At 49.7% G+C, this 16250-nt stretch overlaps 1 protein-coding gene across 6 annotated transcripts in view; it reads left to right on the top strand.

The window, feature by feature from the left end:
* MCC (MCC regulator of WNT signaling pathway) overlaps window positions 1-16250 on the top strand; it is a 488910-nt gene that overhangs the window by 464618 nt on the left and 8042 nt on the right. For all 6 annotated transcript variants that reach the window (XM_043920198.1, XM_043920202.1, XM_043920204.1 and 3 more), the window contains one exon: window positions 4248-4348. In XM_043920198.1, coding sequence (XP_043776133.1) covers window positions 4248-4348 — 101 coding nt within the window. The remainder of the gene's footprint in view (window positions 1-4247; window positions 4349-16250) is intronic.

Genomic DNA, 16250 nt, shown 5'->3' with positions numbered 1-16250 from the left:
GGCAGCTCAGCCTTCCCTCCCGCAGAGCCTGAGGCCGGCAAGGTAGGGGCGGGCCAGCTCAGCCTCCCCTCGCTCAGAGCCTGAGGCCGGCAAGGTAGGGGCGGGCCAGCTCAGCCTTCCCTCACTCAGAGCCTGAGGCCGGCAAGGTAGGGGCGGGCCAGCTCAGCCTCCCCTCGCTCAGAGCCTGAGGCCGGCAAGGTAGGGGCGGGCCAGCTCAGCCTTCCCTCACTCAGAGCCTGAGGCCGGCAAGGTAGGGGCGGGCCAGCTCAGCCTTCCCTCCCGCAGAGCCTGAGGCCGGCAAGGTAGGGGCGGGCCAGCTCAGCCTCCCCTCGCTCAGAGCCTGAGGCCGGCAAGGTAGGGGCGGGCCAGCTCAGCCTCCCCTCGCTCAGAGCCTGAGGCCGGCAAGGTAGGGGCGGGCCAGCTCAGCCTCCCCTCGCTCAGAGCCTGAGGCCGGCAAGGTAGGGGCGGGCCAGCTCAGCCTCCCCTCGCTCAGAGCCTGAGGCCGGCAAGGTAGGGGCGGGCCAGCTCAGCCTTCCCTCGCTCAGAGCCTGAGGCCGGCAAGGTAGGGGCGGGCCAGCTCAGCCTCCCCTCACTCAGAGCCTGAGGCCGGCAAGGTAGGGGCGGGGACCGGGCTCAGCCTTCCCTCCCACAGAAGAGCCTCACTCTCAGTGCCCTCAGCTTCCTTATTTGCAGAGCAACTGCAGCCATTCTAGAGATCTGAAAGACAGTGACATTTTGAGTGCAAAGAAACCAAGTCCACACTTTTTCAAACCTCACTTTTTGTAGCAGGTAGAGCATCTCATAGATCGTGGTCTCCTCCAGGGAGTGGCCCGTGCAGTGGCCCAGGACGCGGGTACTCACCCCGCCTCCTCCCCCGGCCCATGTGATCATCGGTGTTGACCCTGTGGTACTGATCACCACACTGTCATCTCCCCTAAGAGTTACCCCATTTACGTGAGAAAAAAGAGGTTTAAAAGAATGGGGGGCGGGGTGTCTCACAGCTGGTAAATGGCAGAATCAGGATTTAACCCCAGTCTGGCTGGCTCTGGTCCTCCTCCTCTCCTCAACTTCCTTAAGGTGGAAGGCAGGAGGTGGCCTGAGGCAGAGGAGGAGGAAGGTGAGCCCTGAGTTACCCCAAGGAGCACAGAGTGTGGGCTGGCAGTGGCGTCATCTTGCAAACTCACACTTTCATTAACCCTCAAGTCTTTTTTTCTAGAATTCAAGCTTATTCCGTCATCCTTTATTGCAGAATAATTCCAAATACTGCATTGGAGAAAAAAAATAGTCTAGACCCTAAAGAAAAATATCCCTCATCGCAGGGTGCTATAATTCTGTGCATGCGATTTTCTGTTCCTGATGAATGCCAGCTTCTCCTGACCCGTTTATCTGTGGCCCAGGACTGTGGGCATGCAGTGACTTGCTGGTCTAGTGAGTGGCCCCTCATGGCCCAGGTGCGGAGGTGTCTTCACCAGAGGAGTGTCCCTGAGAAGAAAGCCCCTTGCTGATGCTCTGTGGCAGGGAATGGTTCCCCTAAACAGCTAAGAGCTATGCTGCCTGCTCCAGAGGCCAGAGCCGCCCTCTGCCCACTCTCACCTACAAGGCTGCCCAGGGAGCTGGGGCTCCAGCGCCCAGCGAGGCTGCTCTCCCAAGGCCCTGCTGCTCCTCAGTCATCCATTCCTGTGATGGGTGTGATCTGGTCCAGGCAAGATGCTGGAGGCAGTTCCAGGAGTTTAGCTTCCAGTGGGGGACACCGATGGGCAAATAGATGATCCCACAGGACATCCAGAGTGCACATCCAGAGTGCAAAGATGGACGTCCGGTGCAAGGGGAGGCCACAGGCCAGACCCACGATCCAGATTTGGAGGTTAGGCGCAGGTTTCCTGAACGCAGACCCAGTGGAGAGTGGGTGCAAGCCCGATGAAGAGGCCAGGAAGGACCGGAAGTCTGCCCTGGGCCGATGGAGCAGCACAGGCCAAGCCCAGGGGGAGGAGGGGTCAGTGTCTTGGCTGGAGAGACCCACCAGCTACCTGTCCTGGGCACGGGGAAGGTTCACAGAGGGGCTTTTGCAGGGAGTGACGTGACACAGTCTGAGCTTGGGAAAGGTCACCATGTGGGTGCGCCCTGAGACCACATGCTGGTGCCTGAGGGGTCTGACCACGGGGCGGGCAGCACTGCTTCTTCACCCGGGAGGATCCGGGCTCCCAGACGTGGCTTGTCTGTCCCGTGGCAACGGCTTCAGAACCCGTGCACAGCCTTTGAGTTTGTGAGCCGTCACTGTGGGGCAGAGCTCCTGTGTTTGCGTGGGTACTCTTAGGGTGGGCTGGAAGTGGACTTACCAAGCTCTTAGGAGGCCCATGAGCTGAGCATTTTCCCCTAGTTCTTAGTATTTATTTTGACTGGGGGAACACTGTATTTTGTGGAATGGCTCCAAAAAACAGAAATCTCTTTGACGGAGACCAGATGATTTATTTTTATTTTTTTACATTAGAGAACAGAGCTTTTATAAAAGTACCCTGTGTTGTTCAGGTAATGAAATTAGAATAAGCTGATTATTTTGTCTTTCAAAAATTAGATCCATTTACTCTATGAATAATATCTCCCTTCTGGGCTATTCATTTGGTCTTATCTGTTGGTAGATGAGGCAAGCAGTCTGGAGCAGAGGCTGGAGCCAGATAGTCAATATTTTAGGATTTTGGGGTCATACAGACTCTGTTACACCTATGTAACTCTGCCATTGCAAAATTGTCTCTTCCTTACTGCGAAGGAAGTGACAACATGACACAGAGGCACATGGCTAGGTTAACAATGCTTTATTTATAGACATTGAAATTTGAATTTCATATGACTCCTACATATCATAAAATAGTCCTTTGATTTCTTGCCCTTGATTTTAAAAATAGAAACACAATTCTTACCCTGTGGGCATTTATAAAAACAGGTGGCCAGTCAGACTGGAGTCTAGAACATCTATTCTTGCTTCGAGTTAGGGAGGTGGTTGGGTATCATGCTTGGTTTAAAACTTCCCTTCAGCCAACAGGCTGGGTCCCACATCTTGACCAAATCACATTAGGTTTTTTCAGTTCTTGTCTGTATGCTGCAGAGATTACTAGGTATTTTCGGTGAGCGGCGCTGAGTGAAACAAAGCTGGCCCTGTCTTTAAGGAGACACGTCAACCCCGCGGGGGAGTCGATGTCCTCACAGAGGGTGTTGGACTCTGGAGCGATTGCCGAGCTGGTCAGAGGCGGCTCAGGGCTGCGAGACACCAGGTGGAGCGGAGGGAAGGGAGCAGAGCTGGGGGCGGGAGGAGGGCTCAGACGCGGTGCTGTCCTCCAGAGCCCCGGGCGGTGTGCCGCGTCTGTGCGGGCGGCAGAGGCACCCCGGTGCCTCCCGTCATCTGGACTCTGGCCCTGACTCCTTGACTCCTTGGAGCGCTCACCCATTGAGATGCAGCCTTCTGTCTACATTCTGTCTCGAGTAACAGGTCACAAGCTTTTTCTTCTGGAGCCTGGGTTGTAGTAAATCCTCAGGGAATGTCTGCTGAGCAAATTATCAGATGAGCGCTGTCCCCCTCTGCTTATTCCACAGCAGAGCAGCTGCCCTCCGTCTGTATGCAGACAGCGAGCCGCTCAAATGGGTCCAGCTGTGGTGTTATGAATGGACTGTGCTCCATGCCAGATTTAGGCCTTCTCTGAAGGCTCTTATGTGTCCTCATCTGTAAAACGGGAGAAGTTGGTTTAGTGATGTCAAAGTTCCTGTCTGATGCCAAGATGTACTTCCATTTTCTTCCCCTTTCCCTGGGTTTTCTAGATTACCTGAACCCAGTAAAGCCCCTGAATCCAGAGAAGATTGGTTTTCTTCCCGGAGGGTGTGGGATGGGGGGAGGGACCACATAAGCATGTGTGTTTCCCACATGTCTTTCCTGAGGGACAGGAGCGCTGACCTGAGTGGGCATCTCGGTTCTGCCAAGACCTTGCAGTAACTCAGGACAGCATCACTTCCCTGTGCCTTGGTTTCCTCCTTGGCCAGGAGGGGATACTGACAGTGTCCACTGCAGAGGGCCATCACAGTGGTCAGACGAGGGAACTCGTGTGTGTGACCTGGGCGCCCCGTGAGTGCTCTGGACGTGGGGCAGCCTGGGTGCGCTGCGGGCACCTGGCCAGGGCCGCCCTGCACTCTGCTCACCTCCCGCTCTGCCATCGGCGCCCTCGGCTCAGCCGCAGGCCTGACCCGGTGCTTTGCATCCTCAGGAGTGTCCGGACGCCGCCTCCCCCGCCCTATCCCTGGCCGAACTGCGGACGGCGTGCGGCGACAGCGAGCTGGCTGCGGAGTTCGCGAATGCCATCCGTCGGTAAGCGCCCAGCCCGCCGCCCAGAAGGGTGGTTTCTTCCAGGGGTGACGATGTATGCAGGGGTGACGGTGTAGGCCAGGGGTGACGGTGTAGGCAGGGATGACGGTGTAGGCCAGGGGTGATGGGGTATGCAGGGGTGACGGTGTAGGCCAGGGGTGATGGCTGGGGTTAGTTCTCCGAGCTGCTGACGCCCCTCGCCGGGAGTATCACAGGTGCCTGGGAGAGAGGAGGCCCCGTACCGCCTTCTTGTGCAGGCCTGCAGGCCAGAAAGGTGAGTGCAAGAGGAAAGTATATATGGTCATCCCGCCTGCAGAGAGAAAAAGTTCTGCTCCTTTGCCTTTCTGTTGCGGTGTGGCATTGGCTAGAACCTCAGGACTGTGTTAAAAGCTGACAATCCAAACAGGTGTCTTTGGTATCACTGGGATGGAATATTGCAGGTAAATTCTGTTGGCTGTTTCGGGAATTTTTAACAGTTTCTTTGGCTGCTTTATACATATAGCATATTCCTCAAATATAAAGATAATGAAGTTGATTAAAGAGAAAAAAAAACAAACAGGCATCCTTACCTTGTTTCCAGCTTCAATGAGAATGCCTGCCTCACCATCTCTGTCTTTGCACTCAGACGGCCTCTGTTTATTTACCTCCGGACGTTTACCTCTATTGTGGCTGTTTCTCCCTGTCCTTTATCTCTAGATCTGTCTTCCATATCCGGACTTTTTATCCTCTGCCCACCCTTTTACACTCAGTTCTAGAGCAAGGATATCCAGCAGAAAAGTAATGCAAATCACAGTTTAATGTTAAATGTGCTAGGATCCATGTTTTAAAAAAAAGAAACACATATAGTCCACTTTAATAACGTATTTTATTTCACTCAGTGCATCCAAAATATTTCAAAATGTAAATCCATGTCTCTAAAAGATATTCTTTCTTCTAATTTTTCTAATTCTTTTTTATTAAATTTTCTTCTAAATTTTTTTTTTACTAAATTTTCAAAGTCTACTGTGAATTTAGTACGTTTATACTTATTGCACATCAGATTCAAACGAGCCAACACGTCCAGCATTCAGTAGCTCACGTGGCTGTGGCTGCCCTATGAAATAGTGTGGTTCTGAGGAGGTTGTTAAGGTCCAGTTTCCAACCCACTCCAGTATTCTTGCCTGAAGAATCCCCATGGACAGAGGAGCCTGGTGGGCTACAGTCCACGGGGTTGCAAGAGTCAGACATGACTGAGTGACTGAACAACAAATGTAATCCTTAGCTAGAGCCACCATGGTGTTTGACTGATGTGTTGAGTTTATTCGGTTGATTAAATCTATCATCTCTCTTGTAATGATATGATATCTTCTTGCGTCTCTCTGAGGACACTTATACTCAATATCTTGTCTACTGTATTGACTCTTTCCTCACAGGTGAGCTTTACAGTTGAGCTTGGTGACTTGGCTCCGGCTCGTAAGCTCACCTTGCGCGCTTTCTGTCCCTCCCTGCTGACGGCAGGTCTCCAGGCTGAGTGTCTGATCCAGGTGTCTGGTCCCCTCCCGTTCTGATGGCTGGAGCACCCCTGAGTCCCCTTCTTCCCTTTGTAGCAGCTTGCTTCTGTGTGCATTTTGAGTTGTGGTTTCCTTTTTCAAGAATAAAACCTGCCTTTCCTTTTTTATGATTGCTCACGGTTTCTGACAGGCAAAGAACGCTCCTTAGTTTCTATCATTCTTTAGAATTTTTTTTAAAAAATACATTTGCCATCACTTGGGAGGGTTTGGAATGGAGGGGAAGGCTACAGTGCACTCAGGCTGCTGTCGTGGTCCAGCGGGGCTCTTGATACTGTGGTGTAGCCTCTGGCTGAGGGTGGGCCGAACGCTGCCTGGTAGGGAACCTCACCACCCTCCTGACTGACTCACTGCCACTTTTGGTCTTTCCTTCCAAGCTGTAATAGCTCAGTTTTTATGCTGCCAGCGCTTCTGGCCTTGTGGTTAATTGGTAATCACTTCGCTTGAGGAGGTAAGAGAGAAGCTGTGTGGAAAAACGCCCTCACCTAATCCTGATGACGTGATTGCACCAGAAACCAGGGACGCAAACCACCCCTTGCTTCCAACTGGGAGCCATTTGGATATTGTGTCTGTAAGCTAAACCCCTGCCTTTTTCAAAGATCCCGAACCTCAGAGGCCCTCGCTGGCACATGCAGGTTGCAGATTCTGCTGACTAAACATAAAGAGATTTCATTTGTTCTGTCAGTCACAATGGATTTCCAATAGCCAGTCTTGAGTTGGTTAGCATGGATTTCTAATCAAGCCCCAGATATGTGGAGCCAAGAAAGAACCCACAGGGCTACAGGAAAAAGGAAAATAACATAATTATACTGTATACATAGCTTAGAAATGGGAATCGTTATTTCATGAGGGTGTATAACACAGATGCCCAAGCACTGAGGTTTGGGGTGTTTTTCTTTTTAAAAGTCAAGTGGAAACTACCACCTTCCTTGAAGGTGTTAAATCACCGCCAAGCTAGTGGCTGAGTCAGTCGAGGGTTTCCTCCCAGGATTTTCAGACCTATTCCTTCTTTGGAAAATGATGCTTCCAAACACCGAAGTTGTGGGCCCCAGGAACAGGACTGAAGAGAGGGGCTGGGTAGAGGGGCGGGCAGAAGCTGTGTGTGCTGAGTTACTGTTCGTGTCCAACTCTTGTGACCCCCGTGGACTGTAGCCCGCCAGGCTTCTCTGTCTGTGACTCTCCAGGCAAGAAGACTGGAGGGGTTACCATGCCCTCCTCCAGGGGATCTTCCTGACCCAGGGATCGAACCTGCATCTCTTGCATCTCCTGTGTTGGTAGGTGGGTTCTTTACCACTGGCGCACCTGAGGCGGAGGCTAGGCGCAGGCTTTTCTGGCGGGAGCCCCGGGAAGGGCCTTGCAACGCTCCAGTCGCTACCTGGCTCCTGTCCTGCCCCAGCGGCTGCGGCCCTGCACCCAACCCTCTTCTGTCTGGAACAAAACCAGGCCTCCATGCAATCACACATTTACCGCCTAACTTCCATCTGAGCTGATTTCACTCCCTCCACTTCCATGAGTATTTACTGTGGGATCATGGCTCCGGGCTTGCCATAAGACCCCATCTGGATAACCAGGTTTCCTGTCTTGCACGTGAGGAGTTTTCTTATCGGGCCACCTTGTCTTCACTGTCTGCACAGGCTGTGTGCTGCAAAGCCCTTCTCCACCCCAGACCCCTCTCTTGCTCACATTCCTAGTAAAATCTAACTGAACAGCCTTCCCACCAGAGAAGTAAGCTATGACAATGCAGCTCAGGAGAGGGCATTTTCAGAAAGGAGTCTTCTTGTACTTCTGTGGTGTTTGCGTAGCCTACCTTGAGGACCCAGGCACAGCTGAGAGGAGCAGACTGTTTCTCCATCATGCTTAGGAGGCAGCAAGGAGGAGGCGGAGGAGGCAGCGGCGGGGAGACTGGACAGCAAGGCTGAGTGGTCACTCAAGGTCACACAGCCAGGCCGCGAGGAAATCACACGCCACTGCTTTCTCCGCTGGACTCCATGTGCTGGCCGGGGGGTGCTTACCCATTGAGTGTGAGCCGAGCCTGCTCGTGGGCCTCTTCCCTGTCTATAAAATTTATTTCTTGATTCTTGTGTGCCCTGAAAGTGAGAGCCGCTCAATCATGTCCAACTCTTTGTGACCCCATGGACTATACAGTACATGGAATTCTTCAGGCCAGAATACTGAGAAATATCAATAACCTCAGATATGCAGATGACACCACCCTTATGGCAGAAAGCAAAGAAGAACTAAAGAGCCTCTTGATGAAAGTGAAAGAGGAGAGCGAAAAAGTTGGCTTAAAACTAAGATTATGGCATCCAGTCCCATCACCTCATGGGAAATAGATGGGGAGACAGTGGAAACAGTGTCAGACTTTATTTTTTTGGGCTCCAAAATCACTGCAGATGGTGACTGCAGCCATGAAATTAAAAGACGCTCACTCCTTGGAAGGAAAGTGATGACCAACCTAGATAGCATATTAAAAAGCAGAGACATTACTTTGCCAACAAAGGTCCATCTGGTCAAGGCTATGGTTTTTCCAGTGGTCATGTATGGATGTGAGAGCTGGACTGTGAAGAAAGCTGAGTGCTGACGAATTGATGCTTTTGAACTGTGGTGTTGGAGAAGACTCTTGAGAGTCCCTTGGACTGCAAGGAGATCCAACCAGTCCATCCTAGAGGAGATCAGTCCTGCGTGTTCATTGGAAGGACTGATGCTGAAGCTGAAACTCCAGTACTTTGGCCACCTGATGCGAAGAACTGACTCACTGGAAAAGACCCTGATGCTGGGAAAGATTGAAGGTGGGAGGAAAAGGGTACAACAGAGGATGAGATGGTTGAATGTCATCACCAACTCAATGGACATGATTTTGGGTAAACTCCGGGAGTTGGTGAAGGACAGGGAGGCCTGGCGTGCTGCAGTCCATGGGGTTGCAAAGAGACACGACTGAGCAACTGAACTGAACTGAACTGAGCCTTTCCCTTCTCCAGGGGATCTTCCCAACCCAGGGATCGAACCCAGGTCTCCCACATTGCAGGCGGATTCTTTACCAGCTGAGCCACAAGGGAAGCCCAAGAATACTGGGCAGCCTATCCCTTCTCCAGCGGGTCTTCCCAACCCAAGAATCGAACTGGGGCCTCCTGCATTGCAGGCGGATTCTTTGAATACATCATTGCTCTGTTTCTTATAAGCCTGCCTCTCCTTCCCTCAATTCCCTGGTAGCTCAGACAGTACAGAGCCCACCTGCAATGCAGGAGACCCGTGTTCAGCCCCTCGGTCAGGAAGGTTCCCTGGAGGAAGGCACAGCAATCCACTCCAGTATTCTTGCCTGGCAGGCTAGAGTCCATAGGATCATAAAGATTCAGAACTGACTGAGCGACCACACGTTCACTTTCTCCTTCCCGCCTCCAATCCCTGCAGGAGAGTCAGCGGCGGGGACGGCGGCAGGGCAAGGGGTGCCGGCATCATGGCTGACTCACCAGCTGTATGGCTGGTGACTCTGTCCTGTCTAAGTGATCCCTAAACCATCCCAGCCTCATTTCTCTCTGCCCACTGGACATCTCCCCTGAAGAGACTCCAGCCTTAAAACACAGCATGTCCAAAACAGAAATTATCATCTTGTTTCCACCTGCCCTTTGAAATTGGCCTCTTTTTCAGAATTCCTATTTATATGTAAAAACTTCGAAGTCTGCCTCTTGTCAGCAGATAGTATTTTTTTACCCCTTAAAACCCCATCTGTCCCATGCAGTTTGCATTGCCTTCTGAATTTAGCCCTCAACCCCTCCAGAGTAGCATCTCAATGGGTCATTCTGCCATTAGTCCCATCCTGTGTTCCCCCGCAAAAAAACACCTTAAATCATACTTCTGATCAGGTGGCTCTGCAGATAGATCTTCCATGGTGTGACCTTCATCATCATGTGTAGGTCCCTAACTTAACTTCTTAGCCTGTATTTCAAATGTTTCCCTACACATTATCTGTGGTCCAGATTCATCCAGATGGTTCATCTTTCCATGAGCATGCCCTTTGCTTTATACCCCCACCCCACCCCGTCTCTCTCAAGCTGTGAACCCTTCCTTCTTATCCCTCCAGTTGGACACTCATCTTCCTGAAGGTTCCTCAGGCACCTCTTCTCTGTGCCCCTGATGGTACAGACCACTCATCACCATCAGTGCCCACGGACCCTGTGGTTGTCAGAGAGCCTTAGGGCAAACCACAGGGAGCCTCCTGGAGTTCAGATCCACGTCTGAGTTCCAAAAAATATCTGCCCAGCTCTAGAAATCTTCCAGACTTGATGGTACCCATTGACCCCTGTTCCAGCGGCTATGAATTAATACTGCTCCTGAGCACTCACATACTGGATTGAAATGAAGAGGGAACTGACTGAAGTCCTTTTAAAGAGGGAGCCCCGCTGAGGCTGCAGGATCATCACCATTTCATTAGTGGGACCATTATTTTTAAAGTTGCTGTTTTAAACTTGCACTTGCTGGTTCTTCCTATGTGGCTTATTTGTAATAGCCATCAGGCAGTAGAGGTTGTGCTTAGAATTCCATAAATGCACAGGGGTCTACAGGATGTTAATGGAACACACAGCGTGCCTATAAGTTCATTACCTTGTAAATAAATGGCTGAGCTCCAGAGCTGGCCTCACAAGGCCAAGGGAAAGATCAGTTCTCATCCCGGGGGTTGAGGCGGGTCAGTGAGGTTTCTTCATCTTTCTGTCATTCCCCCATGTTCCAAAAGCTGAGAGAGGGCCTTCCCCTCTGATCTCATAAAGGCAGTGATGGGGACATCAAAGAACCCTGTAGCACAGGCAATGCAGCGGCAAGATCTGCAGGAAACGTGGTCTGGGCCGCCCTCTTGCTGCTATTCTAGGCAGACCCACACCAACTCAACACCTGCAGAGCATCCTTATCCGGGACACCCCCTCCTTAGCTCCGCAGGCCTGGGCTTTTCACCAGACTCCTGTTCCACTGTCTGCTCTCTGTGACTCGGCACACTGCAGCGACATGCGGACTCACAGACAGGGCCCAAGTGCATCCCAGCTCCATAGGCGTCACTGGCAAATCTCTTCAACTGCACTTCAAGTGCCTCATCTAGAAAACTAGAGTAATAACAGGACTGACCTCCAAGGTCTGTGGTGAGAATTCAATAACTTTATGCTTGTAAAGGAGTTAGGATAGCTACTACTGCTGGCTAGATTTTCTTTAAAAAGATGAGTAGTTTAGACTCTATAGACATTTTGTTGTTGTTCAGTCACTCGGTGGTGTCTGACTCTTTGCAACCCCATGGACTGCAGCATGGCAGGCTTCCCTGTCCTTCACCATCTCCCGGAGTTTGCTCAAACTCATGTCCATTGAGTCAGTGATGCCATCCAACCATCTCATCCTCTGTCGCCCCCTTCTCCTCCCACCTTCAGTCTTTCCCAGCATCAGGGTCTTTTCCAGTGAGTCATTTCTTCACATCAGGTGGCCAAAGTATTGGAGTTTCAGCTTCAACATCAGTCCTTCCAGTGAACACCCAGGACTGATCTCCTTTAGGATGGACTGGTTTGATCTCAGTCCAAGGGACTGTCAAGAGTCTTCTCCAACATCACAGTTCAAAAGCATCAATTCTTCAGTGCTCAGCTTTCCCTATGATCTAACTCTCACATCTGTACACAACTACTGGAAAAACCATAGCTTGGACTAGACGGGTATTTGTCAACAAAGTGATGTCTTTGCTTTTCAATAAGCTGTCTAGGTTGGTCACAGCTTTTCTTCCAAGGAGCAAGCATCTTTTAATTCCATGGCTGCAGTCACCATCCGTAGTGATTTTGGAGACCAAGAAAATGAAGTCTCTCACTGTTTCCACTGTTTCCCCATCTATTTGCCATGAAGTGATGGGACTGGATGCCCTGATCTTCGTTTTTTGAAAGTTGAGTTTTAAGCCAGCTTTTTCACTCTCCTTTTCACCTTCATCAAGAGGCTCTTTAGTTCCTCTTCACTTTCTACCATAAGGGTGGTGTCATCTGCATATCTGAGGTTATTGATATTTCTCCTGGCAATCTACCATGAAGGAAATATATAGGATCATAGTCGCTACAGAGATCTTCTTTCAAAAATATATATATAGATTGCAATAAGTAATGGGGGAAATGACAAGATGCTGGGGATGATGTAACTCTGGGACGTTTGTTTAGATGGGTGGTCAGGGTGGGCTTCTCTGAGGAGGTGACATTTAAGCTGAGACAACGAGGAAACATAGCGTAGTGGAGGAAGTTCATCCCAAGGAGAGGGGACTGACCACACAGAGTTCTGTTCTGGGAAAAAAAGCTTGGTGTGGGCTGAGAATGGATAGGATTCCAGGGTCCAAGGGGGAAGGTGATACCAAAGCCTGGGTCAAGCAGGGCTTTAGTCAAAGTAAGATCATGGACTTGATTCTAAATGCAGTGTAATAATATGATCTGATTTGTCATATTAGAAAATTCCTCTGGCCGCTCTGTGGAAACTTGACTGCGGGGTACAAAGGTGAAGCAGATAAACCAAGTAGGAGGCTCCGGTGGTGGCTGAGATGCGAAAGAGCGGCAGCTTGGAGCTGGTGGTGGTGGCAGGCACGGCCCCCATGTGCGGGGTCTGCTGCCGAACAGACACGCAGGATGAAGGAAAGGGGGGTCAGGGCTGACTCGAGACTGGTGTCGGCCACTGGGCAAGAGGTGCTGCTGAACACCTCACGGGGCAGAGGCGCGGATGCGGCAGACCGCCCAGTTCTCCTTCGCACCTGCTGAATTGAAGATGCACATGAGTCAGGAGTTTTTAGCACGTAGGTAGGTTTTAGGAAAATAAATGGGAATGGAGAGAAGCAAGAAAGGGTGAGCTATAAAACAGAGTCCAGGCCCAAGTCCCAGATACTCTCAGCAGGCAGAGGTGCAGAGGACAGGGAGCCAGGGCAGATGCCAGGCACAGCCGGTGAAGTGGGATGGAAGCCAGGTTTGAGGGGAGGTGGAGAAGGTGCTTCAGGTCAGAGCGGGACAGACTGCAACACCCAGAGCCCCGGTGACCTCGGGACAGTTGCCAGTGGAGACAGAAGCCTGGCTGGGGGTTAACCAGTAAATGGAAGGTGAGGCAGAGGAACCCCAGAAGGAGACAATTCTCCCAATTACCAAGCAACTCCAGGCCTGAGGCTGGGTCTGATGGGCGCTCCTCTGGAAGGCGTCCTGGCTAGTGCCGGCCCCGCCCGTCCCCCGGCTGTGGTGGCAGCACCGCTGCTGGTCGTGACCTGAGGGGAAAGCAGCCCTGCTTCCAGGTCCCCAGCCACGGACAGCCTCACCGCACAGCCTGCAAGGCCGTCTCCTGCCAGGCTACCCGCCTGGCTTTGCTTGTCACCTGCAAACTTCCACCACGAGTCTGCCCCTCAAGTCCCCTGAGGATATGCCTCTGCCAACAACTCTGTGCTTCCCTTAAAACAGATAAAAAGCACCTGTGGCTAGAGTAAGATTCAGAAGACCTTTCATGACCAAAAATAACCTTTTAGGGGTGAGAGGGTGGGAAGACCTGTAAGTGGAACCTGTAGTGTGCTGGGACACGTGGGTTTTGGTGGTACTAGCGGGAGCCAGCAATAAAGGTTCATAATTGTGAGGGCTTACTTCCAGATGTTCAAGTTGGTTTTAAAAAAGGCAGAGGAACCAGAGATCAAATTGCCAATATCCGCTGGATCATCAAAAAAGAGTTCCAGAAAAACATCTACTTCTGCTTTATTGACTATGCCAAAGCCTTTGACTGTGTGGATCACAATAAACTGTGGAAAATTCTGAAAGAGATGGGAATACCAGACCACTTGACCTGCCTCTTGAGAAACCTGTATGCAGGTCAGGAAGCAACAGTTAGAACTGGACATTGAACAACAGACTGGTTCAAAATAGGAAAAGGAGTGTGTCAAGGTTGTATATTGTCATCCTGCTTATTTAACTTTATATGCAGAGTACATCATGAGAAACGCTGGGCTGGACGAAGCACAAGCTGGAATTAAGACTGCCGGGAGAAATATCAATAACCTCAGATATGCAGATGACACCACCCTTATGGCAGAAAGTGAAGAGGAACTAAAAAGCCTCTTGGTGAAAGTGAAAGAGGAGAGTCAAAAAGCTGGCTTAAAGCTTAACATTCAGAAAACTAAGATCATGGCATCCGGTCCCATCACCTCATGGGAAATAGATGGGGAGACAGTGGAAACAGTGTCAGACTTTATTTTGGGGGGGCTCCAAAATCACTGCAGATGGTGACTGCAGCCATGAAATTAAAAGACGCTTACTCCTTGGAAGGAAAGTGATGACCAACCTAGACAGCATATTAAAAAGCAGAGACATCACTTTGCCAACAAAGTTCCGTCTAGTCAAGGCTATGGTTTTTCCAGTGGTCATGTATGGATGTGAGAGTTGGACTGTGAAGAAAGCTGAGCGCCGACAAATTGATGCTTTTGAACTGTGGTGTTGGAGAAGACTCTTGAGAGTCCCTTGGACTGCAAGGAGATCCAACCAGTCCATCCTAAAGGAGATCAGTCCTGGGTGTTCATTGGAAGGACTGATGCTGAAGCTGAAACTCCAGTACTTTAGCCCCTCACCTTTAGCCACTTCACCTTTAGTGAAGAGTTGACTCATTGGAAAAGACCTGATGCTGGGAGGGATCGGGGGCAGGAGGAGAAGGGGACAACAGAGGATGAGATGGCTGGATGGCATCACCGACTCGATGGGCATGAGTTTGAGTAAACTTCGGGAGTTGGCGATGGACAGGGAGGGCTGGAGTGCTGCGATTCATGGGGTCGCAAAGAGTCGGACACGACTGAGCGACTGAACTGAACTGACTGATACTGCGGGCCAGAAAACAAGGCAAGGATGGCACAGTTCTGGGCATTCCAGAAAATTCTGTGTGAACGCACTGCCACTCAAGGGGCAAATGGAACATGTAGTGTTTACGTTGTACCTTCTCATCTACATGGAGCCTATGAAAGTGCTTCTTTTAGACTTATTACCTAGACAAACCATATAAATTCTTTCTTAACTGAAAGCCAAGCAGATTTGAATTAGAAACTACAAGGAACAGGATATGAATGGTTGAGGTGTACGGCTTATAGCATTTTTGAAGTCATCCTTGGAAAATCTGAGTAAAGCTGTATAGTCTTCAGTAGAACTGTGCATGTAACTTTGCATAAAAATTCAGAGTTCAAGACAACATGAAATTCATCTGTAGACCCAGGTAAAAAGCCCAGTTTTCAAAATTTGCACAAGAAGAAGAAATCACCTGAGGCATTCATTTTCTACTGAGGTATGATGGACTTATAACATTATATTAGTTTCTGGTGTACAATGTGATGATTCAGTATTTGCACATACTGTGAAATGATCACCGTAATAAGTCTGGTTAACATCTGCCACCATAGTTACCAAAAAATTTCTTATGATGCTAACTTTTAAGATCTTTCTTGGCCACTTTCAAATACACAATACAGTAATAATAAGTTTAATCACCGTATTATACACTACACCTTCAGGACTTATTTTACAACTGGCAGTGTGTGCCCTTTAATCCCCTTCACCCATTTCGCCACCTCCAACTCTCACTTCTGGCAACCACCAGTCTGTTCTCTGAATCTGTGAGCTTGTGGGGTTTTGTTTGTTTTTGGTTTTTTAGATTCCACATACACATGAGATCATACAGTATGAGTCTTTCTCTGTCTTATTTCTATGTAGCATAATACCCTCAAGGTCCATCCATGTTGCTGCAGATGGCAAAGTTTCACTTTTTTGTGGCCAAGTAATATTGCATTTTCGATACGTACCACATCCTTATCTGTTTATCCACTGATGGGCACTTAGGTTGTGCTCATATCTTGGCTATTGTAAATAATGCTGCGGTGACATGAGGGTGCAGGTGTCTTTCCAAGATGGTGATTTCATTTTCTTTGGGTACATACCCAGAGGTGGAATTGCTGGATCATGTTAGTTTTAATTTTTTGAGAAATTTTCATTCTGTTCCTTAGTGGCTGCACCAGTTTACATTCCCACCAACAGTACACAGGGTTTCCCTTTTCTCTGTATCCTTACCAAAACTTGTTATTTCTTGTCTTTCTATTTTTTTTAATAATAACCATTCTGACCAGTGTGAGGTGGTATCTCATTGTGGTTTCGATTTGCACTTCCCTGATGATTAGTGATGTTGAGCATCTTTTCACATGCCTATTCACCATCTGTATGTCTTTGAGAAAATGCCCATTCAGACCTTACGCTTATTTCTTATATTTTATTTTCTCTTCCGTTCAAACCCCAGGTTCTGCTCACTTTTTAATCTGGTGGTGTGTTTTTTTTTTTATTTTTGCTGTTGAGTTGTATGTGTTCTTT

This window comes from Cervus elaphus, chromosome 12, assembly GCF_910594005.1.
Source record: "Cervus elaphus chromosome 12, mCerEla1.1, whole genome shotgun sequence".
In the NCBI taxonomy this organism is placed as follows: domain Eukaryota; kingdom Metazoa; phylum Chordata; class Mammalia; order Artiodactyla; family Cervidae; genus Cervus; species Cervus elaphus.
Note: the sequence above shows the minus strand (reverse complement) of the source record. Positions and strands in the feature narration are given on the sequence as shown.